The sequence below is a fragment of the Ursus arctos genome, chromosome X, assembly GCF_023065955.2.
Source record: "Ursus arctos isolate Adak ecotype North America chromosome X, UrsArc2.0, whole genome shotgun sequence".
Taxonomy (NCBI): domain Eukaryota; kingdom Metazoa; phylum Chordata; class Mammalia; order Carnivora; family Ursidae; genus Ursus; species Ursus arctos.
Window position 1 is genome coordinate 67,095,359 of NC_079873.1, and position 26,956 is coordinate 67,122,314.

The following is a 26,956-nucleotide window of genomic DNA, read 5'->3' on the forward strand; positions in this document are numbered from 1 at the left end:
TTTATCTAGCTGTGCTCAAGGGATGAGGTAAGCATAGGGTCCCCCTACTACTCTGCTACCTTCACTTCCAAGGGTTCAATTTTTTTTAAATGCTAAATGAATAAAAAGCAGAAGTAAGGACCAAATTTGCAAGGGAATAAAAACATTGAAGCACAGCAAGGATAAATGTCCAGAATGGAAAGAGAAAGGAAGGAAAAATCCACCCTATGAGAAGCAGGCACCCCAAATTAAGGGACTTCCTCCTTATAGCTACACATGAGTTTAAGTAACACACACTTATAAAAGAATATTTCTTTGTGATCACAATTGTATTACAGCTTGAAATCCGGCATTGTGATGCCCCCAGCTTTGTTTTTCCTTTTCAACACCTCCTTGGCGATTCGGGGCCTTTTCTGGTTCCATACAAATTTAAGGACTAATTATTCCAGTTCTTTGAAAAATGTCATTGGTATCTTGATTGGGATAGCACTGAAAGTGTAGATTGCTCTGGGTAGCATGGACATTTTAACTATGTTAATTCTTCTGATCCATGAGCAGGAATATTTTTCCATCTTTTTGTGTCTTCTTCAATGTCTTTCAAGAGTGATTTGTAGTTTCTAGAATATAGATCCTTTATGTCTCTGCTTAAGTTAATTCCATGGTAACGTATGCTTTTCGGTGCTATTGTAAATGGGATGGATTCCCTAATTTCTCTTTCTTCAGTCTCATTATTCGTGTATAGAAATGCAACTGATTTCTGAGCATTGATTTTGCATCCTGCCACATTACTGAATTGCTCTATAACTTCTAATAGTTTGGGAGTGGATTTTTTTGGGTTTTCCATATAGAGTATCATGTTGTCTGTGAAGAGGAGAGCATAGGCAGCAACTTCTACGACATCAGCCACAGCAACCTTTTTCATGACATATCTCCAAAGGCAAGAGAAACAAAAGATAAAATGAACTTGTGGGACTTCACGAAGATAAAAAGCTTTTGCACAGCCAAGGAAACAGTCAAAAAAACTAAGAGGCAGCCCACAAAATGGGAGAATATATTTGCAAATGATGCTACAGATAAAAGACTGGTATCCAAGATCTACAAAGAACTTCTCAAACTCGAATACACAAGAAACAAATAAACAAATCATAAAATGGGCAGAAGATATCAACAGACACTTTTCCAATGAAGACATACAAATGGCTAACAGACACATGAAAAAATGTTCAAAATTATTAGCCATCAGAGAAATTCAAATCAAAACCACACTAAGAGACCACCTTACGCCAGTTAGAATGGCAAAAATTGACAAGGCAAGAAACAACAATTGTTGGAGAGGATGTGGAGAAAGGGGATCCCTCCTACATTGTTGGTGGGAATGCAAGTTGGTACAGCCACTCTGGAAAACAGTGTGGAGGTCCCTTAAAAAGTTAAAAATTGAGCTACCCTATGACCCAGCCATTGCACTACTGGGTATTTACCCCAAGATACAGACGGAGTGAAGAGAAGGGCCATATGCACCCCAATGTTCATAGCAGCTCTGTCCACAATAGCTAAATCGTGGAAGGAGCCGAGATGCCCTTCAACAGATGACTGGATTAAGAAGTTGTGGTCCATATATATAATGGAATATTATTCATCTATCAAAAAGAATGATTTCTCAACATTTGCTGCAACATGGACGGCACTGGAGGAGATAATGCTAAGTGAAATAAGTCAAGCAGAGAAAGACAATTACCATATGATTTCTTTCATGTATGGAACATAAGAACTAGGAAGATCGGTAGGGGAAGAAAGGGATAAAGAAAGGGGGGGTAATCAGAAGGGGGAATGAAGCATGAGAGACTATGGACTCTGAGAAACAAACCGAGGGCTTCAGAGAGGAGGGTGGGGTGGGGGAATGGGATAGGCTGGTGATGGGTAGTAAGGAGGGCACGTATTGCATGGTGCACTGGGTGTTATACACAACTAATGAATCATCAAACTTTACATCAAAAACCAGGGATGTACTGTATGGTGACTAACATAATATAATAAAAAAATATTTTAAAAAATTAAAAAAATAAAAGAATATTTCTTAAGGGATTCTTAAGACAGACACATATCAAGAATGGTTTCTATAATTAGAAACATAGGGTTTCAAAATATCAGGAAATCATTTTTTATGTACATTTTCAGATAAATGTAACAATTATATTTCTGGGTAATAAAAATATTTATCAATTTAGAGACTAAACACACTGCTGATGGTGTACTAATGTAGTGAACAAAAATCTAATTGTTAAGTACTTCTTCTTTTGAAATTCCTAAAACATTGGTAGCATTAAAAATTTGTATTTTATTTGAGGTAGTAATAACCATTCCATACAAACTTTAAAAGTAAATATGAATGGATCATAAACTACCAAATATAAAACATCTCTACTTATTTTGACAACATAAAATAATTCATGTCTGTAACCTACTAAAGAAGAATCATGACATCTTTTTTTTTTCTAACCTGGACACTGTTGGGAGAAATCGGGGACTAGGTAGTGAAATATGATATCATATATCTTTTATCACTTAATGCTTACAAAATATGAACACTGCTTGAGAAATGGAAAAGTTCATTATTACTAATCTGGACATATTAAAATTATACTAACTATAATTTAGTTTTGTTAATCATATGCTAGATATATACAGATATAGATATCTGGAGTGTGAGAAGCAATTTACTTAATTTTGCCTGTTTTAACTGAAGAAAAGCTGATCAGATGACCATGAAACTCCAAAGCTACAATAAGTGAGATGAAGTGGATTAGCTGTCTAAATCAGTCAATAACAAAACAGCATCAGGCAACATAGGCAATTCCTAAGTTCAAATTTAAAGAATACTGCTTAAAGAATCTATGCATCATGGAGCAATCTCTACAACTCTCCACTATTAAAACAAACAAACAAACAAATGAAAAAGAACCGCCAACCACAAAAAAACATACAGCTCCCAGCATCACACTGGAATAGGCAACCACATCCCCAAAAATCCTATATACAAAAACATTAATCAAAGAGATAAATTTATATGGTCAGTGTTTCTTATCACTCATATAATTTAACTGATACCAAATGAGTAAGTAAACCATCACACAGCAAACCATCACAGAGTCAAGTTCAGATAACTCAGGCTATAAACTAAATCAAATCCTGGGGCACCTGGGTGGCTCAGTCAGTTAAGCATCTGCCTTTGGATCAGGTCGTGATCCCAGATCGAGCCCTATGTCAGGGTCCCTGCTCAGCGGGAAGCCTGCTTTTCCCTCTCCCTCTGCCTGCTGTTTCCCCTGCTTGTTTGCGCTTGCTCACTCTCTCTCTTTTTAAATAAATAAATAAAAGTATTTTTAAAAAACCTAAAATCCTTAGAAGTGATTCTAGGTCCCTGATTCTCCAAAACTTCAGATTTCCCCTTTCTAACCACTGAAGGTGACTAATTAAGATCACATTAGCATTGATCACTATATATTTTTACTGTCTTTCCATTAAAAGTATAGTTCCTGATTCTTTTTTAGAATCAGGGAAGGCTAAACATTTGACAATAACCCTATATATACATCTATGTGTTTATGTTGACTACACATATATGTACACATGAACACACACACATTTTTTTCTGCCTCCTATGGTGTGGGGCATAGTATTTCCCTGTTAATTTATTAATTTTAAAATATACCCTTCCCTACTGCCTTTTCTATTTTCCTATACTTTATCTTTTAGAAACTATTAACATTACTATGCTTCTTAGTACATATGATCTGTAGAGAAAGCCTTGGATGATTTTGATAGAAGCTTATATTTAATTAAACTCAAAATTAACGTGTTATTTATATTAAGTAAATTGCAAAAGAAATAATGACATTTTATCTGTTAATCAGAACTAAGATTATTGTTACATGATCACAACCTGCTGAGATAGTGAATTTTTACATAGACTATTTCAAAGAAGAATCTTGGACAAACCCAATTTAACTCGGCTGGTCCTATCTGAAAAAAATCCTCTTATAAACCAGTTTCAGGGGGAAAAAAGTGCATCAAGGTTGATTTTATGCATAACTAAATAAGAGAAGGATGATGCTTTTCTTATTTTCCACTTCCTTGAGTCTACACAATACCCAGATGACTTAACATGAGGCACACCAGGTCATAAGTCTCGCTTTTGCTACTTGTTAGTTTGACGACCTAGTATAAATCACAACCTCTCAAGGTCTCAAAAACCTTACCTATACAATGGGATTATTACAAAATATTGTCTCTGAGGCTCCTTCCAGCTTAAACAATCCATAATTCCATGAAAAAAATTATTGAAATGATAATCATAAAATAACAAAATAAATGTGGATTTACATCTTTTTCAGACCCTTCTTAAAATCTTAAGAACACCCTTCTGTAAAACTAGATCTTGTAAAATGAGGGACTAGAACATAGACCTGGTATAATGGCCCAATAGCTAAATGGTCTTTAAAACTAGTTAGATGGGCGCCTGGGTGGCTCAGTCAGTTAAGTGTCTGCCCTCAGCACAGGTCATGATCCCAGGGTCCTGGGATCAAGTCCTGCTTCGGGCTCCCTACTCAGTGGAGAGCCTATTTCTCCCTCTCCCTCTGCTGCTCCCTCTGCTTATGCATTCTCTATTTCTCACTCTCTCTCTGTCTAATAAATTAAAAATCTTAAAATAAATTAAACAAAACTAGTTAGAAAATTCTTAAATAATTTAGATGTAATACTTTTTCAAAGCCAGGAAATGGATTTTAAATGACATCAGGTTAAATATTTCTACACTACATCTATTTTCTACCCTAAAGTTGAAGGTAATCTTATTTAGTTTAATTCAGAAGATTCTGTATTTAAGTAACCCAGTTACTCATATACTAGTAAGTAAAAATTTCATTCATTATTACACTTAAGATAGCTGAATTCCATGGCATATAAACTATACCTCGATAAAGTCTTTTAAAAATTTTCCATATAAAAATTTCTGACAAAAAAGTCCTATATTTTAAACTGCTATTATTTTATTAATAATTGAATTTGCTTATTATTAACTTACCTAAATAAATTTCTTTAATTGACAGGTGATTTTCTCCTTTCCCTTTATTCTCTTTCCTTATATTTTAAAAATGTAGCACAGTGGGTTAATGAAAGTACTTACTTGGCAAGAATCTGCTTCTCCTTCTTCCATTGGCTCATCAACCATTTGAAGACCATTCATCTGAAAAATATTGTTCAAAAACTGAAGTTCAGGATTACTAGAACAAGAGTAAGAACTAAGAATAATAAAACCTCAGGCATTTCCCATCATGCTCTAACAAGATCCACACTGACTGAAACACAAAATGTCAAAGGACACATAGAAGGTACTTAGAATAGGAACATTCACCTGAAAAATATTGTTCAAAAACTGAAGTTCAGGATTACTAGAACAAGAGTAAGAACTAAGAATAATATAACCCCAGGCATTTCCCATCATGCTCTAACAAGATCCACATTGACTGAAACACAAAATGTCAAAGGACACATAGAAGGTACTTAGAATAGGAACATTACTAATATGATTTCCAGATTGTTCTTGAGAATCCTTAACTTTCAGAACTGTATGTTTCATCTCATACTATTTAGAGCTTTGTTATGATTTATTAACATATACTAAACATATGACTTTTGTGCTTTCAGTAATACTGTTCCCAGCCAAACACCAAAAAAAAAAAAAAACAAACCAAAAAACAAACAAACAAACAAAAAACCAAAACCAATTCAATTAAAAATGGGCATGACTATCTGCAGACTCTAAAGATTAAAGAACAGCAAGCAGATTAGGGAGGGAGAACAAAATTCAAAGAATAACCAGCACTATGGTGAGTTTTGTAGGTTTATTTAAAAACTTTATCTCTTGACTTTGACCCAAGAAAAGACTGACAGAGTCATGGAACTCCACAGTGGGAATGAACAATATTTCCAAGAAAAACCTCACTTTCTGGAAAAAGGCACAGGAAAAGACACACTTTTGGGCTATTGAACATAAGAATTACACGTTTTCTTTTTTCCCAGTCCTACTCCAAGGCAAGCCCCAATCAAGAGAAAACCTATCTGATCAAAGAGACCAGGAAAAGAGGCTCGTATGATTAAATGGAAAAAAAGTGTGTGTGAGAGGAGGTATTTCCTATTATTTCCTGTGATTTTTTCACACTCTCCTTCACTTCATCCCAAGGGCAGCACTAACAGTACAAACCTGTGTGACATCATGAAAGACTAAAACTCTGAGAGAAAATCAGTTCTGCTGACAGGAATCAGGAAGGGCCCATGGGAATTGGAGAATCCATAGAAGATATCATGAAAAAGATAGAAAGGGAAAAGGAGATCCCCTAATTCTGTGTACGAACAGACACAATTACTGGTCTCACAACAAATTGCATGTGTGTAGAATAGAATCAAAGAAGTCTAACAAAGGGCTTAAAAACTGAACTGCAACATAAACCACTGATCAGGTCAAAAACTAACTACTGAGTTAGTGCATGCAGAGTTCTGACCCAAAAAATCTGAAAACATACTTAATGTTGGAAGCGTCAGACAGAGAGAGTGAGACATAACTTGAACCTAATTAGGCAGACTTAAAATCAACAGGTATCAATTCCAGGATAACTCTGAGGTTGAAATATCTGACAAGGATTAGGCAGCTATTATAACTATGCTTCTTAGTTAAAAATATACACACTTGAAAAGAAATAAACGCACGCGAATGGAATGATAAAAAGTTATAAGCACATGGAACTTTCCCCGGAATAGACCATATACTGGGTCACAAAACAGGACTCAACCAAAACCAAAAGACTGAGATTATTCCCTGCACATTATCAGACCACAATGTTTAGAAACTGGAACTCAATCACACAGAAAAATTTAGAAGAAACGCGAACACTTGGAAACTAAGAACCATCCTACTTAAGAATGATTGAGTAAACCAGGAAATCAAAGAAGAACTTAAGCAATTTACGAACACCAATGAGAATGAAAACACATCGGTCCAATACCTATAGGACACTGTAAAGGCAGACCTAAGGGGAAAATACATAGCCATCCAAGCCTCACTCAAAAAAATAGAAAAATCTAAAAAGCACTCCTTATATTCACACTTTAAGAAGATGGAGTTGGAACAGAAGAACAGGCCGAACCCACGCAAGAGAAGGCAATTGATAAATATTAGAGCAGAGATCAATGAATTAGAAACCAGGAGCACAGTAGAGCAGATCAACAAAACCAGAAGCTGGTTCTTTGAAAGAATAAATAAGATTGATAAGCCACTGGCCAGACTTATTCAAAAGAATAGAAAAAGGACCCAAATTAACAAAATTATAAATGAAAGGGGAGAGATCACGACCAACACCAAAGAAATAGGAAGAATCCTTAGAAACTACTATCAACAACTATATGCCAATAAATTAAACAACCTGGAAGAAATGGATGCCTTCCTGTAAACCTATAAAATACCGAGTCTGAAACAGGAAGAAACTGATTATTTAAACAGACCGACTAATTATGAAGAGATTGAAGCAGTGAGCAAAAACCTCCCCAAAAACGAGAGTCCAGGGCCTGACGGATTTCCCAGGGAATTCTATCAAACATTCAAAGAAGAAATAATACCTATTCTCCTGAAGCTGTTTCAAAAAAGTAAAAACAGAAGGAAAACTACCAAACTCATTTGATGAGGCCAGTATTACCTTGATTACCAAACCAGGCAAGGACCCCATCAAAAAGGAGAATTATACACCGATATCCCTGATAAATATGGATGCCAAAATTCTCCACAAGATCCTAGCTAATAGGATCCAACAGTACATTAAAAGGATTACCCATCATGACCAAGTGGGATTCATCCCTGGGATGCAAAGGTGATTCAACATTCACAAATCGATCAGTGTGATGGATCATATCAAGAAGAAAACAGTCAAGAACCATATGAACCTCTCAATTGATGCAGGAAAAGCATTTGACAAAATACAGCATCCTTTCCTGATTAAAACCCTTCAGAGTGTAGGAATAGAAGGTACATTCCTCAATTTCATAAAAACCATCTATGAAAAGCCTACAGCAAATATCATTCTCAATGGGGAAAAGCTGGAAGCCTTTCCCTTAAGATCAGGAACACGACAAGGATGCCCACTCTTGCCATTATTGTTCAGCATAGTACTAGAAGTCCTTGCAACCGCAATCAGACAACAAAAAGGAATAAAAGCTATTCAAATCGGCAAAGAAGAAGTCAAACTCTCTCTCTTCGCAGATGATATGATACTCTATATGAAAAAACCAAAAGACTCCACCCCAAATTACTAGAACTCATACAACAATTCAGTAATGTGGCAGGATACAAAATCAATGCTCAGAAATCAGTTGCATTTCTATAAAGGAACAATGAGTCTGAAGAAAGAGGAATTAGGTAATCGATTTCATTTACAATAGCACCAAAAATCATACGATATCTTGGATTTAACTTAACCAGAGAGGTAAAGCATCTATACTCAAGAAACTACAGAACACTGATGAAAGTCATTGAAGAAGACATAAAAACATGGAAAAATATTCCATGCTCATGAATAGGAAAAATAAAGAGTTAAAATGTCTATGCTACCCAGAGCAATCTACACATTCAATGCCATCCCGAAAAAATACCAGTGACATTTTTCAAAGTGCTGAAACAAAGAATCCTAAAATTTGTGAGGAACCAGAAAAGACCCCGAATCACCAAGGAAATGTTGAAAAAACAATGTTGGGGGCATCACGTTGCCGGATTTCAAGCTATACTACAAAGCTGTAATCACAAAGACAGCATGGTACTGTCACAAAAACAGACACATAGACCAATGGAACAGAATAGAGACTCCAAAAATGGACCCTCGGCTCTATGGTCAACTAATCGTTGACAAAACAGGAAAAAAACATCCAGTGGAAAAAAGACAGTCTCTTGAATAAATGGTGCTGGGAAAATTGGACAGCTATATACAAAAGAATGAAACATGACCACACTCTCACACCATACACAAAGATAAACTATAAATGGTTGAAAGTCCTCGATGTGAGACAGGAATCCATCAAAATCATAGAGGAGAACAGAGGCTGTAACCTCTTCGACATCAGCCACAGCAACTTCTTTCTTGACAAGTCTCCAAAGGCAAGGGAAACAAAAGAAAAAATGAACTTTTGGGACTTCATCAAGATAAAAAGTTTCTGCACAGCAAAGGAAACAGTCATCAAAACAAAGAGGCAACCCACAGAATGGGAGAAGATATTGGCAAATGAAACCACAGGTAAAAGGCTGGTATCCAAGATCTACAAAGAACTTCTCAAACTCAATACACAGGAAACAAATAATGAAATAAAAAAATGGGCAGAAGATATGAACAGATGCTTTTCCAATGAAGATATACAAATGGCCAACAGACACATGAAAAAATGTTCAAAATCATTAGCCATCAGGGAAATTCAAATCAAAACCACATTGAGATACCACCTTACACCAGTTAGAATGGCAAAAATGGACAAGGCAAGAAACATCAAATGTTGGAGAGGATGGAAGAAACGGGAACCCTCTTACACTGTGGGTGGGAATGCAAGTTGGTACAGCCACTTTGGAAAACAGTGTGGAGGTTCCTCAAAAAGTTAAAAATAGAGCTACCCTATGACCCAGCAATTGCACTACTGGGTTTTTACCCCAAAGATACAGATGTAGTGAAGAGAAGGGCTATATATACCCCAATGTTCATAGCAGCATTGTCCACAATAGCTAATTGTGGAAGGAGCCGAGATGCCCTTCAACAGACGAATGGATAAAGAAGATGTGGTCCATATATACAATGGAATATTACTCTGCCTTCAGAAAGAACGATTTCACAACATTTGCAGCAACATGGACAGGACTGGAGGAGATTATGGTAAGTGAAATAAGTCAAGCAGAGAAAGACAATTATCATATGGTTTCACTCATTTGTGGAACATAAGGAATAGCAGGGAGATCGGTAGGAGAGGAAAGGGAAGAAGACAGGGTGGGGGGTAACCAGAAGGGGGAATGAACCATGCGAGACTATGGACTCCAGGGAAACAAACTGAGGGCTTCAGAGGGGAGGGAGTAGGGGAATGGGATAGGCCGGTGATGGGTATCAAGGAGGGCACGTATTGCATGGTGCACTGGGTGTTATACGCAAGCAATGAATCATGGAACTTTACATCAAAAACTAGGGATGTACTGTATGTTGACTAACATAATATAATAAAAATTATTATAAAAAAGTGTAAACTATAAAAAGTGTAAATAATTTTAGACAAAAATAATAATAAATGATTTTAAAAAGTACTGGGTTGGCTCAATAAAAAAAATGGAGATGACAGAGGAAATAAATTTGAAGATATAGCAATAGAAATTAACCAATATGAAGAAGAAAATGAAAAATGATTAAAAGCAAATGAACAAGAGCCTCAGAGACATGTAAAATGTGAGAAGATCTAAAATCCATATCATCAACATCCCAGAAGTGATACAGAATTATTTAAATAATGGCAAATACATTCATATAAATTTTGAAAAGAGAAAAATCTATTGAGACAGAAAGTAATCTAGTTGTCTTAGGGGTATGGGATTAGGAAATGGGGGTAACAGATAAAGGGTAAAATGTTTCTTTATGATGTGATAAAAAGTTCTAAAACTGTGGCGATAGCTTTGCCTATCTGTAAATATACTAATATTCTGCTGTGTAGAAGCTTTTTGGTTTTTTATGATATAACTGACATACAATATTGTATTATCTTCAGGTGTACAACATAGTGAGTTCACATGTGCATATATTGCAAGATGGCCACAAAAATAAGTCCAGTTACCATCTACCACCTTACAAATTCAATACATTACTGACTATAAATCCTAAGCTATACATCATATACACATGACTTATTTGTTTTATAAGTGGAAGTTGGTACTTCTAAATTTCCTCCAACAATTATGCTTCCCCAATAACCTATCCTTGTGGCAACCACCAATCTGTACTCTGTATCATGAATCTGGGTTTTGTTTGTTTTATTTTTATTCCACATGTACATAAGATCATGCAATATTTGTCTATGTCTGACTTATTTCATTAGCATAATGCCCTGAAGGCCAATTCATGCTGTTGAAAATGACAGGATTTCATTATTTTTTATGGATGAGTAATATTCTATTGTGTGTGTGTGGGTGTGTGTATACATACATGAGTTCTTATTTATCCATTCATCATCAATGCACACTTAGGTATCCCATATCTTGGCTATTTAAATAATGATGTATAAACACAGAAGTGGAAATATCGTTTTGAATTAGTGTTTTCATTTTCTTTGCAATGTTACCCAGTACTGCAATTGCTGGATCCTACCTACTTTGAGAAACCTCAATACTATTTTCCATAGATGCTGCACCTATATATATTCCCACCAAAAAGCATATGAGGTTTCTGTTTTTTCCACATTCTTCCAAACACTGGGTATCTTTTTGATAACAGCCATTCCCAAAGGTGTTAGATAATATCTCTTTGGAATTGATTTGCATTTTCCTGTTAAATTAGTGACATTGAGAATATTTTGATATACCTCTTGGGCATCAGTATGCCTTCTTTGTTAAAGTGTCTATTGAGATCCTCTGCCTATTTTTAAAATTTTTTTAAAATTTTATTTTTTTTAAAGATTTTATTTATTTGACAGAGAGAGACAGGCAGCGAGAGAGGGAACACAAGCAGGGGGAGTGGGGGAGGAAGAAGCAGGCTCCCAGCAGAGGAGTCTGATGCGGGGCTCGATCCCAGAACGCTGGGATCACGCCCTGAGCTGAAGGCAGACACTTAACGACTGAGCCACCCAGGCGCCCCTAAAATTTTATTTTTTAAGTAATCTCTACAACCAACATGGGGCTTGAATTTACAACCCCAAATTAGAAGTTGCATGTTCTATTGACCAAGCCAGCCAGGCGCCCCCCTCTGCCAATTTTTTAAAACTGTTTTATTTTGGTTTGGTTTTGTAATTGAATTGTATGAGTTCTTTCTATATTTTGGATATTAACCCCTTACCAGTTATATGATTTGCAAATATGTTCTTTCAGTAGGTTGCTTTTCTTCATTTTTTTGTCAGTTTTCCTTTGCTGTGCAGAAGTTTTTTTAGTTTGAAGTAGTCCCACCTGTTTATTTTTGCTTTTGCTTCCCTTGCCTTTGGAGTCACATCTTAAAAAACATATTGCTAAAAAACTGACTGATCAAAGAAATTACCATCTAAGTTTTCTTCTAGGATTTTTATCGTGTCTGGTCTTACAGCAAAGTTTCTATTCCATTTTGAGTTAATTTTGTATATAGTATAAGAGAGTGTTCCACTTTAATTCTTTGGATGTAGCTGTCAAGTTTTCCCAACATCATTTATTAAAGAGACTGCATTTTCCCCATTGTGTATTCTTGCCACTTTTGTAAATAAATAAATTGACTATATATTGGTGCTTTTACTTCTGGACTATTCTATTCCATTGATCAATGTGTTTGTTTTTATGCCAATACCATACTGTTTTGATTACTATAGTTTTGCAATACATTTTAAAATCAGGGTGCATGGGGGCACTTGGGTGGTTCAGTGGGTTAAGTGTCCGCCTTCGGCTCAGGTCATGATCTCCAGGTCCTGGGATCAAGCCCTGCGTTGGGCTTCCTGCTCAGCAGGGAGTCTGCTTCTTTTTCTCTCTCCCTCTGCCCCTCCCCACCACTCGTTCTCTCCCTTTCTCCCTCTCTTTCTCTCAAATAGGTGGATAAAATCTTTAAAATAAAATTAAAATAAAATAAAATAAATAAAATCAGGGTGCATGATACCTCCAGCTTTGTTCTTTCTCAATACTGTTTTGGCTATTCAGGGTTTTGTGGTTCTATACAAATCTTAGAATTATTTGTCCTATTTCTGTAAAAAATTTCAGTGTAATTTTAATAGGGACTACATTGAATCTGTAGTATATCTGGGGTACCTTGGACAATAATATTAATTCTTGCAATCCATGAGCACAGAATATCTTTCCATTTATTTGTTTCTTCTTCAGTTTCATTCATCAATACTTGCTATTTTTCAATGTACAGGTCTTCACCTCCTTGGTTAAATTTATCCCTGTTTTATTCATTTTGATGCAACTGAAAATGGAGTTGTTTCCTTGATTTCTTTCTTATTAGCTCTGATAATTTTGTGGTGGAGTCTTTAGGGTTTTCTATATATAGCATCATGTCATCTGCAAATAGTGACAGTTTCACTTCTTTCTTACAAATATGAATGCTTTTATTTCTTTTACTTGCCTACATGCTGTGGTTAGAATTTCCAATACCATGTTGGGGGCTCCTGGGTGGCTCAGTCATTAAGCGTCTGCCTTCGGCTCAGGGCGTGATCCCGGGGTTCTGGGATCAAGCCCCACATCGGGCTCCTCCACTGGGAGCCTGCTTCTTCCTCTCCCACTCCCCCTGCTTGTGTTCCCTCTCTCGCTGGCTGTCTTTCTCTCTGTCAAATAAATAAATAAATAAAATCTTTTTTTTTTTTTAAAGAATTTCCAATACCATGTTGAATAAAGGTAAGAATAGGCATCTTTGTCTTATTCCTGATCTTAAGGGACAAGCTTTCAACTATTCACTGTCGAGTATTAGCTGTCAGTTGGCCATATATGGCCTTTATTATATTGAGGTACATTCCCTCTATGCTCACATTGTTGAGAGTTATCACAAATAAATGTTGGAATTTTGTCAAATGCTTTTTCTGCATCTACTGAGAGGATCATATGATTTTTATCTTTCATTATTGAATGCAGCTTATCATGTTATTTTTAGATGTTGAATCATCCACACATCCTTGGAATCAATTCCATGTGGTCATGATGTATAATCCTTTTTTTAAAAGATTTTATTTGAGAAAGAAAGAGAAAGCACAAGCAAGTGGAGGAGCACAGGGACCAGAAACTCCCCAAGTGGGGAGTCCAACATGGGGCTTGATCCCAGGACCCTGAGATCACGACCTGAGCGGAAACCAGGAATCAGACACTCAATCGACTGTGCCACCCAGGCACCCCATATGATCCTTTTAATGTATTGTTGAATTCATTTTCTAACATATGGCTGTTTTTGGCATCTCGTTTCATTAGGGATATTGGCCTATATATATATTTTTTAAGTCTATGTGTCTGGTGTTGGTATCAGATTAAAGCTTGTCTCATTATAATTCTTCATAATAATCTCTTATGACCCTTTGTATTTTTATGTTATCACTTGTAGCCTTTTTTTCATTTCTGATTTTACTTATTGGAGCCCTCTTTTTTTGTTGGTAAGTCTAAAGTTTTTATTTATTTTATCTTTTTAAAGAATCAGCTATTAATTAAATTGAAATTTACTATTGTCTTTTTAGTCTCTATTTCATTTATTTCCTTTATTATTTCCTTCCTTCTGCTAACTTTGGGATTTTTTTCTAGTTTATTTAGGTATAAAGTTAAATTATTTACTCGAGATTTCTTTTGTTTCTTGAGGTAGGCCTTTATTGCTATGACTCTCCGAGTTCTTTGCTGCATCTGATAGGTTTTGGTATGTAGTATTTCTGTTTTCATTTATCTCTAAATATATTTTTTAAATTTCTCCTTTGATTTTTTCTATGACCCCGTAGTTGTCCAGTAACATGTTTAATTTCCATGTATTTGTAGTTTTTCCAGTTTTCTTCTCGCAATTAATTTTTAGATTCATACCACTGTCGTCAGATAAGATGCTTCATATTTTTCCATTATTCTTGAATTTATTGAGACTTGTTTTGTAGCCTAATATGTAATCTATCTGGGAGAATATTCCATGTGCACTTCAGAAGTAGTCTGCTGGTTTTGGATGGAATGTTCTGTATGTATCTATTAAGTCCATCTAGTCTAATGATAATTGAAGACCAATGTTTTCTTACTGAAACAAGGTTTCATATATGTCTGAATATAATCTACCCATTGATATAACTGGCATGTTAAAATCCCTACTATTATCGTATTGCTGTCAATTTCTTCATTTAATAATTTCTCCCTGTTAACATTTGCTTTTACATATTTTGGTGCTCCTACCTTGGGTGCATATATATTTATAAGTATTAGATCTTCTTGACCCCTTTATCATTATGTACAGTCTCTCTTTGTTGCTCACTATAGCCTTTGTTTCAAAGTCTCTTTTGTCTGATATCAGTGTAGCTATACCACCTTGCTTTTCATTTCCATTTCCATGAAAAATATTTTCCCATCCTTTCACTTTTAGTCTGTGTGTATCCCTACTTCTGAAGTAAATCTCTCATGGGAAGTATACAGATATGTCTTTTTGATTTGTTTTGTTTTTGTTTTTTTAACACATTCAGCCACTCTCTTTTGATTGAAGTACATTTACATTTAAACTAATTATTGATAGGTATGTACTTACTGTCATTTTGTTCCAAGGTTTCTGGTTGTTTTTATAGTTCCCTTGTGTTCCTTTCTTCTCTTTCTCTTTCTTTCCTTGTGGTTTCATGACTTCCTTTAGTGTAATATGTAGACTCCTTTTCCACTTTCTTTAGTGTATTTACTTTAAAATTTTGCATTGTGGTTATCAGGAGGTTCACTCCTGATATGATTCTATGTAAATAAGTCTATTTTAAGTTGATAGCAACTTATATTTGAACACATTCCATAACTCTACAGTTTTACTCCCTACACTACATTTTTTGTGTTTTTTTTTGACACAAAATGAACAACCCTTTAAGAATTTCTAAAAAGAAAGAGAAAGAAAGAAAGAAAGAAAGAAAGAAAGAAAGAAAGAAAGAAAGAAAGAGAGAAAGAAAGAAAGTTTTATTCAAGCTCAAGTGAGGACTGTCTGGTATAAACAATCTTCACAAAGAAGCGACTACTTCAATACGGTACAGAAACATTTAGTGCAGGGTTATATACATTTTTTACATAAACAGTCACAAATTATTACAGAAAGAACATATCAGAAAGTTATAGACATTAAGCTTCTAGTATATGCTGGGCTGTATGAATTTAATCTTATGGGAACCAGGAAGTTTCTTACATTTTCTTATCTTTGGTGTTCAGAATGTTCCATTTTGGTTATTTTCTTTAATGCAGCAGATGTTTAATGTGTGATTGGGCCAGAAATAGAACCCATGCTTTCAGGTTTTGCAAAATAATTTTGACCTTGGTAAATACTGAAGTATAGCTTCCCGGGGAGCCAGGGACCAGGCCTCACAAACATTAAAAGGTGAAAACTTCCTTTATCAGATTTTGCATTGTGGCTATCATGAAGTTCACATATATGATCCTATGTATATAACAGTCTATTTTAAGTTAATAGCAACTTAATTTGAACACATTCCATAACTACATTTTTACTCCCCACATTTTATGGTTTTGATGTAACATTTTATATCTTTATATTTTATAAATCCCATAACTAATGATCATAGTTTTAATTTTACTACTTTTTTTTCCTTTCACTCTTCATAGAAGTTTATAAATGACTTAACCATTACCTTAACTCTCTATTTGTCTCTTCCAATGAGATTTTTATTTTTTTATGTTTTCTTCTTATCAACTACTGTCATTTCTTTTCAGAGTAAAGAAGTCCCTTTGATGTTTCTTGTAAGGCTGATTTAGTAGTAATGAACTCCTTTAGCTTTTGCTTGTCTGGAACACTCTATCTTTCCTTCAAAGCTGCAATGATAATCTTTCTGGGTGGAATATTCTTACTTGGTTTTTTTTTTTTTTTCCTTTCAGCACTTTGAATATGTCACTTTGAAATTCCCTTCTGCTTTCAATGTTTCTGCTGAGAAATCTGCTGATAGCCTTATAAGATTTCCTTCATATGTAACAAGTTGTTTTGCTGCTTTTAAGATTTTCTCTTTATAGTTAACTTTTCACATTTTAATTATAATGTGTCTTGGTGTGGCTCTCTTTGGGTTTATTCTACTTGGAATTCTCTGGGATTCCTGGACCTGGATGTCTCCTTCTTGCCCTACATTAGGGGAATGTTTAACCATTATTTCTACAAATAAGTTTTCTGTCCCTTTTTCTAACTCTCTTCTCCTTCTGAGACCCCTATAATGTGAATGTTATTCTGCCTGATGTTCTGCCAGAGGTCTCTTAAGCTATCTTCATATTTTTATTGTTTTCTTCTTTCCACTCCATCTGTTGCTTCACCTTCCAGCTCACTGAACTGTCTTTCTATTTTATCTAGACTGCTATTGAACCATTCTCATGTATTTTTCAGGGCAGTTAATGTATTCTTCAGCTCTGTGACTTCTGTTTGGTACTTCTTTTCTATATCTTTGCTGAAGTTCTGTGTTCATCCATTCTTCTCCCTAAATCAGTAAGCATCTTTATGAACATTACTTTGAATTCTTTATCATGTAGGTTCCTTATTTCCATATTAGGTCTTTTTCTGAGGTTTCGTCCTTTACTTTCATTTGGAACATATTTCTCTGTATCCTCATTTTACTTCTGTATGTGTGTGTTTTTAGGTGTAACAGCTACCTCTCTCAGCCTTGAAGAAGTGACCTTGAGTAGGTGTTGATCCTTCTTGTTCAACCTTGCCCTAGCTCTTAGTCATCTCTTGCACCTTTATGATTGTCTAAACCACCTGATTTATTCTTGATATGCCCCCATTGCTGAGAATGTCAAGACCTGTCAATAATCCAAGTGGATGAACCTCAATTAGCACCTAGTTTCAGGCTGACTGGAAGCCAGACTCTCAGGCAGCAGCTTTTAATGTAAGTATATACAGTTCTGCAGTGCCATAACAATAATCCCTGTCAGCTTCTGGACCAGGAGATCTGGAGGTGTCCCCTGGAAAACAGCTGCAAAACTCAGGGCTCCAGATGAGTATATAAGTTCTTTTCTGGGAAGTCTTGTCAAGTTGTAGCAAAGCCAATGGAGTGCGCAAGATGGTGCCTTCCTGCTTACATTCCCTGGCTATGCCCCCTTAGCCTCTAGATATGTGGCTAACCAGAAACCTTTTCCTTAGGCTGAAGCTCCAGGCTAGGTAAATGGGCCTTTATACAGGAAGACTGGGGTTTTCGGTCTGCTCTATGTGTAGTGCCCTGGGGCTTGCCAAGTGCTGTCTTTCCAACTGTTACAATTCTCTTGATCTCTTCCCTTGTGGTTCTGATGAATTTCTTTAGTGTTATGCTTAGAGTCCTTTATCACTATCTTTTGTGTATCTAATGTGTTTTCTTTGTGGTTACCATGAGGTTCACATATAATGGTCTTTATATACAGATGTCAATTTTAAGTTATTAGCACTTAAATCTGAACACATTGTAAAAACTCTACATTTTTAACCACCCCCATGTTTTATGTTTTCATATCATATTTTATATCTTTAATATGGGTATCCTTAATTAATTATTGTATAGTTAATTTTACTATTTTTGTCTTTTAACCTTCATACTAGCTTTATAAGTGGTTAATCCATTACCTTACTATATATTTTCCTTTAACAAGGAGATTTTTTTTTTTTTAGTTTCATGTTTCCTTGTTATTAGTGCCTTTTCTTTTCAGATTAGAGAAGATACTTTAACATTTCTTGTAAGACCAGTTCATTGGTGATGATCTCCCTGAGCTTTTTTTCTTTTCCCACCTGGAAAATTTTTCTCTCTCATTCAGTTCCGAATGATACCCTTGCCGTGTACAGTATTCTTTGCTGGAAGTTCTTTCCTTTTAGCACTTTGCATATATCATGCCACTTCCTTCTGGCCTGCTGAGTTCTGCCCAAAAATCAGCCGACAGACTTATGGAGGTTCCCTTGCACCTAACTTTTCTCCTGCTGTTTTTAAGATACTTTTTCTTTAAGTTTGACATTTAATTACATTGTGTCTCTGCAGACCTCTTTGGGTTCATTTTATTTGGAACTCTCTGGGCTTCCTGGACCTGGATGTCTGTTACCTTCCCCAGATTAGTAAAGTTTTCAGCCTCCATTTCTTCAAGTGAATTTTCTGCCGCTTTCCCTCTCTCCTTCTTCTAGAACGCTTATAATGTAAATATTATTCCACTTCTTTTCCCATGAATCTCTTAAACTATGTGCACTTTTTGTTGTTGCTGTAGTTGCTTTGGGATACTTCTATTGCTCTATTTTCCAAGTCAATGATTTATTTTTCTATTTTATCCACTCTGCTACTAAAACCCTCTCATGTATTTTTCAGTGCAGTCACTGAATTCTTCAGTTCTGTGACTTCTGTTTGGTACTTCCTTATGTTCTCTATCTCTACTGAAGTTCTCACTGTGTTCATCCATTCTTCTCTCAAGTTCAGTATCTTCATGACCATCATTTTGAATACTTCTCAGAAAGATTACCTATTTCCATTTTATTAAGGTCTTTTTCTGAGGTTTTGTGTTGTTCTTTTGTTTGGAACACATTCTGCTTCCTCATTTTGCATGACTTTATGTTTATGCATTAGGCAAAACAGCTACCTTTCACAGTCATGAAGGAGTGTCTTTGTCTAGAAGATGAACCTTATCATTCAATCCTGCCTTAGCTCTTGACTACCTTTCAATGCTTTGTGATTATCTAAGTAGCCTGATTTAACTTAATGGATCCCACCTGTTGAGGGTGTACTAAAACCAGACAGTTTCTGAAATGGAGTGACCTCATTCAAAACCTAGATTTAGGCTGAATGAAAGCCAGTTCCTCAGGCAGCAGCATCTAAACTATGCAAAGATAAACAGTCAGACCACACTCAGAGACCCTACTCACCTCCAGAGTAGGAAATTTGGATTTGTCCCTAGGTGAATGTTGCAAGAATCAGGGCTTCAGAGAACCATATAAGCTCCTTTTTGGGGGCACCAGTGAGCTGTGGCCAGGCAAAGGGAAGACACACAGATGGTGTCCCCATGCCTTCATTCCTTGCGAGTTTCTCTGTACCCTTTAGATTTGTTGCCAAGAAGAAGCCCATCCCTCAGGTTGAAGTCTTAGGACAATGAAATGGGCCTTTTTCTTTTCTTTTTTTTTTTTCTTTGAACTACTTCCTTTTTAAAAAAATTTTTAACTATGTTTTGTTAGTCACCATACAGTACATCCTTAGTTTTTGAGTAGTGTTACATGATTTATTTTTTGCATATAACACCCACTGCTCCATGCAATATGTGCCTTCCTTAATACCTATCCCTGGCCTAACTCGATCCCCCATCCCTCTCCCATCTGAAGCCCTCAGTTTTTTTCGCAGAATCCATAGTCTCTCATGGTTCATTCCCCCTTCTGTTTACCCCAACCTTCATTCTTCCCTTCCTTCTCCTACCGATCTCCCTGCTATTCCTTATGTTCCACAAATGAGTGAAACCACATGATAATTCTCTTTCTCTTCTTGACTTATTTCACATAGCATAATCTCCTCCAGTCCCGTCCATGTTGCAGCAAATGTTGGGTAATCATTCTTTCTGATGGCTGAATAATATTCCATTGTATATATGGACCACATCTTCTTTATCCATTCATCTGCTGAAGGGCATCTCGGCTCCTTCCACAAATTAGCTATTGTGGACAATGCTGCTATGAACATTGGGGTGCATATGGCCCTTCCCTTCACTATGTCCGTATCTTTGGGATAAATACCCAGTAGTGCAATTGCTGGGTCATAGGGTAGCTCTATTTTTAACTTTTTGAGGAACCTCCACACTGTTTTCCAAAGTGGCTATACCAACTTGCATTCCCATCAACAATGTAGGAGAGTTTCCCTTATTCCGCAACCACTCGACCATTTGTTGTTTCTTGCCTTGTCAATTTTTGCCATTCTAACTGGAATAAGGTGGTATCTCAATGTGGCTGTGATTTGAATTTCCGTGATGGCTATTGATTTTGAACATGTTTTCACATGTCTGTTAGCCATTTGTATGTCTTCATTGGAAAAGTGCCTGTTCATATCTTCTACCCATTTTTTGATTTGATTCTTTGTTTCTAGTGTATTGAGTTTGAGAAGTTCTTTGTAGATATTGGATACCAGCCTTTTATCTGTAGTGTCATTTGCCAATATCTTCTCCCATTCTGTGGGTTGCCTCATTGTTTTAATGACTGTTTCCTTTGCTGTGCAGAAACTTTTTGTCTTGATGAAGTTCCAAAAGTTCATTTCTTTTTTGTTTCCCTTGCCTTTGGAGACGTGTCATAAATGAAGCTGCTGTGGCCAATGTCCAAGAGGTTACAGACTATGATCTCCTCTACGATTTTGATGGATCCTTGTCTCACATCAAAGTCTTTCATCCGTTTGGAGTTTATTCTTGTGTATGGTGTGAGAGAGTGGTCAAGTTTCATTCTTTTGCATGTAGCAGCCCAATTTTCTCAGCACCATTTATTGAAGAGACTATTTTTCCCCCATTGGATGTTTTGTCCTGCTTTGGCAAAGAATAGTTGACCATAGAGACGAGGGTCTGTTTCTGGAGTCTCTATTCTGTTCCACTGGTCTATGTGTCTGTTTTTGTGCCAGGACCATGCCGTCTTTGTGATCACAGCTTTGTAGTATAGCTTGAAATCAGGCAACGTGATGCTCCCAGCTTTGTTTTACCTTTTCAACATTTCCTTAGCATTTTGGGGCCTTTTTTGGGTCCACACAAATCTAAGGGCTGTTTGTTCCAGTTCTTTGAAAAATGTCATTGGTATTTTGATCGGGATGGCACTGAAAGTGTAGATTGCTCTGGGTAGCACAGACATTTTAACTATGTTTATTCTTCTGATCCATGAGCATAAATGTTTTTACATCTTTTTGTCTTCTTCAATTTCTTTCAACAGTGATCTGTAGTTTCTAGAATATAGATCCTTTACGTCTTCTGGTTAAGTTAATTCCGAGATATTGTATGATTTTTGGTGTTATTGTAAATGGAATCGATTCCCTAATTTCCCTTTCTTCAGTCTCATTGTTCGTGTATAGAAACGCAACTGCTTTCTGATCATTGATTTTGTATCCTACCACATTACTGAATTGTCCTAAGAGTTCTAGTAATTTGGGGATGGAGTCTTTTGGGTTTTTCATATAGAGTATCATGTCAGGCCTAACTCATGCAAGAGAAGGCAATTGCTAAATATTAGAGCAGAGATCAATGAATTAGAAACCAGGAGCACAGTAGAGCAGATCAACAAAACCAGAAGCTGGTTCTTTGAAAGAATAAATAAGATTGATAAGCCACTGGCCAGACTTATTCAAAAGAATAGAAAAAGGACCCAAATTAACAAAATTATGAATGAAAGGGAAGAGATCATGACCAACACCAAAGAAATAGGAAGAATCCTTAGAAACTACTATCAACAACTATATGCCAATAAATTAAACAACCTGGAAGAAATGGATGCCTTCCTGTAAACCTATAAACTACCAAGTCTGAAACAGGAAGAAACTGATTATTTAAACAGACCGACTAATTATGAAGAGATTGAAGCAGTGAGCAAAAACCTCCCCAAAAACAAGAGTCCAGGGCCTGACGGATTTCCCAGGGAATTCTATCAAACATTCAAAGAAGAAATAATACCTATTCGCCTGAAGCTGTTTCAAAAAGTAAAAACAGAAGGAAAACTACCAAACTCATTCGATGAGGCCAGTACTACCTTGATCATCAGGCAAAGACCCCATCAAAAAGAAGAATTACAGACCGATATCCCTGATGAATATGAATGCCAAAATTCTCCACAAGATCCTAGCTAATAGGATCCAACAGTACATTAAAAGGATTACCCATCATGACCAAGTGGGTTTCATCCCTGGGATGCAAAGGTGGTTCAACATTCACAAATTGATCAGTGTGATGGATCATATCAACAATAAAAGAGTCAAGAACCATATGAACCTCTTGACTGATGCAGAAAAAGCATTTGACAAAATACAGCATCCTTTCCTGATTAAAACCCTTCAGAGTGTAGGGATAGAGAGTACATTCCTCAATTTCATAAAAACCATCTATGAAAAGCCTACAGCGAATATCATTCTCAATGGGGGAAAAGCTGAAAGCCTTTCCCTTAAGATCAGGAACACGACAAGGATGCCCACTCTCACCATTATTGTTCAACACAGTAGTAGAAGTCCTTGCAACAGCAACCAGACAACAAAAGGGAATAAAAGGTATTCAAATTGGCAAAGAAGTCAAACTGTTTCTCTTTGCAGGTGAAATGGGTCTTTTTCATGTGCAGACAGGAGGTGTGTTTCAGTTTGCTGTCTGTATAGTCCCCCGGGTATTGTACCCTGCCCAGAACCATCTTTTATATTGTTATCATGCCGCAAGATCCAGGAGTGCAATCTCCTCTGATCACCAGAGACAGGGAATCAAAAGGATCCCCTGTGTGGAATACACTCACCCACCAGCTTTAGCAAGGTTACAGGAGAGTGTTGGGGTCAGGGTATGCCCATGTCTTTAGTGGGGCCAGGAAAGAGTGCTGGGAACAGAGCATGCCCACAGGTTTAGTAATGCTGGAAAAGAGACCCTAGTGGTGGGGTATGTTCATGGTTTTAAGAAGTCCTGAGAGGAGCACTGGAGGAGTCGGGGCGGGGGGGTCATGACTATGGCTTTACTGAAGCCAGGAAAGATTGTTGGGGGCAGGTCATGCCTATACTTTTAGTGACAGTGTAAAATATATGGTGCAGCGCCCCATGGATTTAGCAAGGCAGGAAAAGAGAACTAGCAGTGGGGGATGTGCACAATTAAGTAATACTGGATAAGAACAGGTCCTTAGCTTTAGCAAGGTTGTATCCACACACCACCTATGCTAATGGAAGAATGCAAAAAAAAAAAAAAGGTACTCTCCAGCATTTCTATCTTGGAGGAAAATCCCAACTAAGCCCTGCCCCTCCAGCAGACATTTTAAGATTAGCAACTGAATTACCTTCACATGTAATCCACTCATCTCTCAAACTGCTTTGCCCTGGCTCCCAGGATAAATGAATCCATGAGCAAGCCCCTATAAAAGCATATCTCAGATCCCCACAGACTCCCTGGTCTCTTGGGTGCAAGTGCCACTGGTTCCCAAGGCCAGATGTTCTGGGGACCTTGTCTCCCTGGTGCATGGTCCAAGGGTTGGGATGCCCAATGTGGGGCACAAACCCCTCACTCACCAGGGAGAGGCTCTGGGCCTGTGAGACCCCTCACTATCATTCATTGCTGTACCAGAGATGGGATTATTGGCGAGACCCCATCTCTACCTCTCCTACTTGTCTCAATGTGGCACTTTTATTTCTCATTGTAGAGGAAGCTGTTCAGCTAGTTTTCAGTTCTTTTTCAGTGGGAATTATGTCATGTGTAATTATAGATTTAATGTGTCCATGGGAGAAAGTGAGTTCAGAATCTTCTTATGTTGGGGCACCTGGGTGGCACAGCGGTTAAGCGTCTGCCTTCGGCTCAGGGCGTGATCCCGGCGTTATGGGATCGAGCCCCACATCAGGCTCCTCCGCTATGAGCCTGCTTCTTCCTCTCCCACTCCCCCTGCTTGTGTTCCCTCTCTCGCTGGCTGTCTCTATCTCTGTCAAATAAATAAATAAAATCTTAAAAAAAAAAAAAAAAGAATCTTCTTATGTTGCCATCTTAAACTGAACATCTTCCTTTGGGGGGGGTGTTGTTTCTCGTTTTTATCTTAAATATTTTATTTATTTATTTGAGAGTGTGTGGGCATGAGTGGGGGGGGCAGAGAGAGAAGGACAAACAGACTCCATGCTGAGCAGGGAACCTGACATGGGGCTCGATCCCAGGACCCTGAGACTGTGACCCAAGCCAAGTCAGATGCTTAACCAACTGAGCCACCTAGGAGCCCTGGACATAGCATCTTTCTCCTAAAACAACCCAATGAGTAACAAATAAAGTCACCAATGATGTCTCTTTTGCAAACAGATTCCTTCTCTTGATGTTGCAGTTGACCACTTATTCCTATTTGAGTCTATGGATTCTGTGATATCACACTCATTATTTTTTACTCTAATGTCTTTGTTCTTTTTCAGTATCCATGAAACATTGTAGATCCTCAGGAAATGGACTTGAGTCACCTTCTCATCTCACTCTACATTCTTTCCCCAAACAGTTAATTTACTGACATGATTCACATTTACTCAGAGACTATTCTCCTGAACTCATGATCCATATACCCAACAGCCTACTTGACATTTCTACTTCCTTATCTCACATCTCTCAAAAATAACAAACACAAAAACGGAATTGGTGATATCCCCACACAAACACACATAAAAATCTGCTTTATTTCAGGGTTCCCAATTTCAATAAATAGTACCACTATCTACTCTCTTACCTCAAAGACGCATATAATACTATGGGGGATAAAAAAAGACAAAAAAAAAACTGTGACTGATTCATCACTAACATATAGGAAGAGGTACATTCAGCAGAACAGTTCACAAACCAATATTAAGGCAGAGTCCCGATAACTGAAATTTTACTACAAAATGACTATCAGGATTATCCATAGAAAAGGTAATACTGCTTTCCTCTGTTACCTTAGTTACTGGTTACTTCCTTTTCAGAACATCTTATAACAAATTTACCATGAATTTCTAGGTCTGAAAAAACTAGAAATAAAATTAATCCAAATGAGTCAGAGATCCCAGCATACTAAAAATCATTTCAGTCTACAGAAATCTTTAACAACAGAACATTCCATTGCTCTCACCTCATCGACCTTCAACAAGGTATGAGGTTTTCAATATAAGAATATTCATTCCTATAGAGGACCTCAGCATTCACTAATATTTACTAAAATTTAAGTCATTTCCACATGTATGAAAACAAAAATATTTTCAGAATTCTCTAGGACAATAAACCTTTATTTGAAAAATAAAATTTGTTATTTGAAGTGATAATCAGACATGCTGTCTCTACCAATTAAGGGCCAAATAGGAAAGAAACCATTTTGTATAGAAGATTCTGGGAAGCTTAGCAACAATAAGGTAATAACTTATTCAGATACTCCAAAACTCAAGTAAACAGACTCTCATATCAGAGCCTAGTAAACAATTCTTTAAAACTATTTTCATTTTCTCAGAAAATAATTAAATAGATCAGTTTAAAAGATTCTGGAGAAAAAAAGATTCTGGGAAAACAGTAATACTAAACTGAGTTGCAGTACTCACCTGATCTCAGAAAATCACATGGGTCATCTCAAACCAATCATTTCTTATAACTAGTGATAGAAACATCTCATCATGGAAAACTGAACTGAGAAAAAATTTTTCTTTTTCCCTTCAGATCCTTAGAATTGGAGGTGGTATGGGAAAATGAACATAACAGTACACATAATTTTGTAAAAGAATTATTATCTAACCATGATAACTCTATTAAGCATATACCTGTTTCACAGAGTTAAATTCAGGACTGATAGAGCTCGTGCCTTGGTGTTTAAAGATATACTGAAGAAGGAAATGGAGAGATAAGTAAGGAAGAACAAATTACAATGTGAGAAGAAATATGGGTGATGTAAATGTTTAACAAAATATACACAGGACACCAGTCTTCACAATAAACCTGATAGTATTATAAGCTTTCAGGTAGTCTCCAGAATCCCCAAATTCCACACAGTAAACAAAAGTATTATATTTATGTGGTACCTAATGTTAAAATTCAAGAAATTCACATCTAAAGAAAATTTTCGCTATCAAATAATCTTCACTTTTACAGGTTAACCACTGAAAGATTTGGAAAGAAGAGTTCTTTAGTTGTTTTTTTTTTTTTCATTTCATTTACATAACTCCAGTAAATTAGATCTAAACTTAGAGGTGGCCCATACCTGCCTAGAATAAAATTATGTCTGCAGATTGAATTAAGACAATAAAACCAAAAAAAAGAAGAAAGAAACCCCCCAGTTGATCAATGTGGCAAACAGAATTTAAAATAGGCCCCCATGATCCCTGTCTCTTGGTGTTCATGCCCTTGTATATCCCCTATTACCTTGAGAGTGGACAGGACATGTGTCTTGCTTCTAAT

At 36.6% G+C, this 26,956-nt stretch overlaps 1 protein-coding gene across 1 annotated transcript in view; it reads right to left on the reverse strand.

Annotated features, from left to right (window-relative positions):
* The window catches only part of RPS6KA6 (ribosomal protein S6 kinase A6), a 186,298-nt gene that overhangs the window by 131,236 nt on the left and 28,106 nt on the right, over window positions 1–26,956 (reverse strand). Inside the window, exon 2 of the mRNA XM_048213614.2 lies at window positions 5,159–5,218. Coding sequence (XP_048069571.1) covers window positions 5,159–5,218 — 60 coding nt within the window. The remainder of the gene's footprint in view (window positions 1–5,158; window positions 5,219–26,956) is intronic.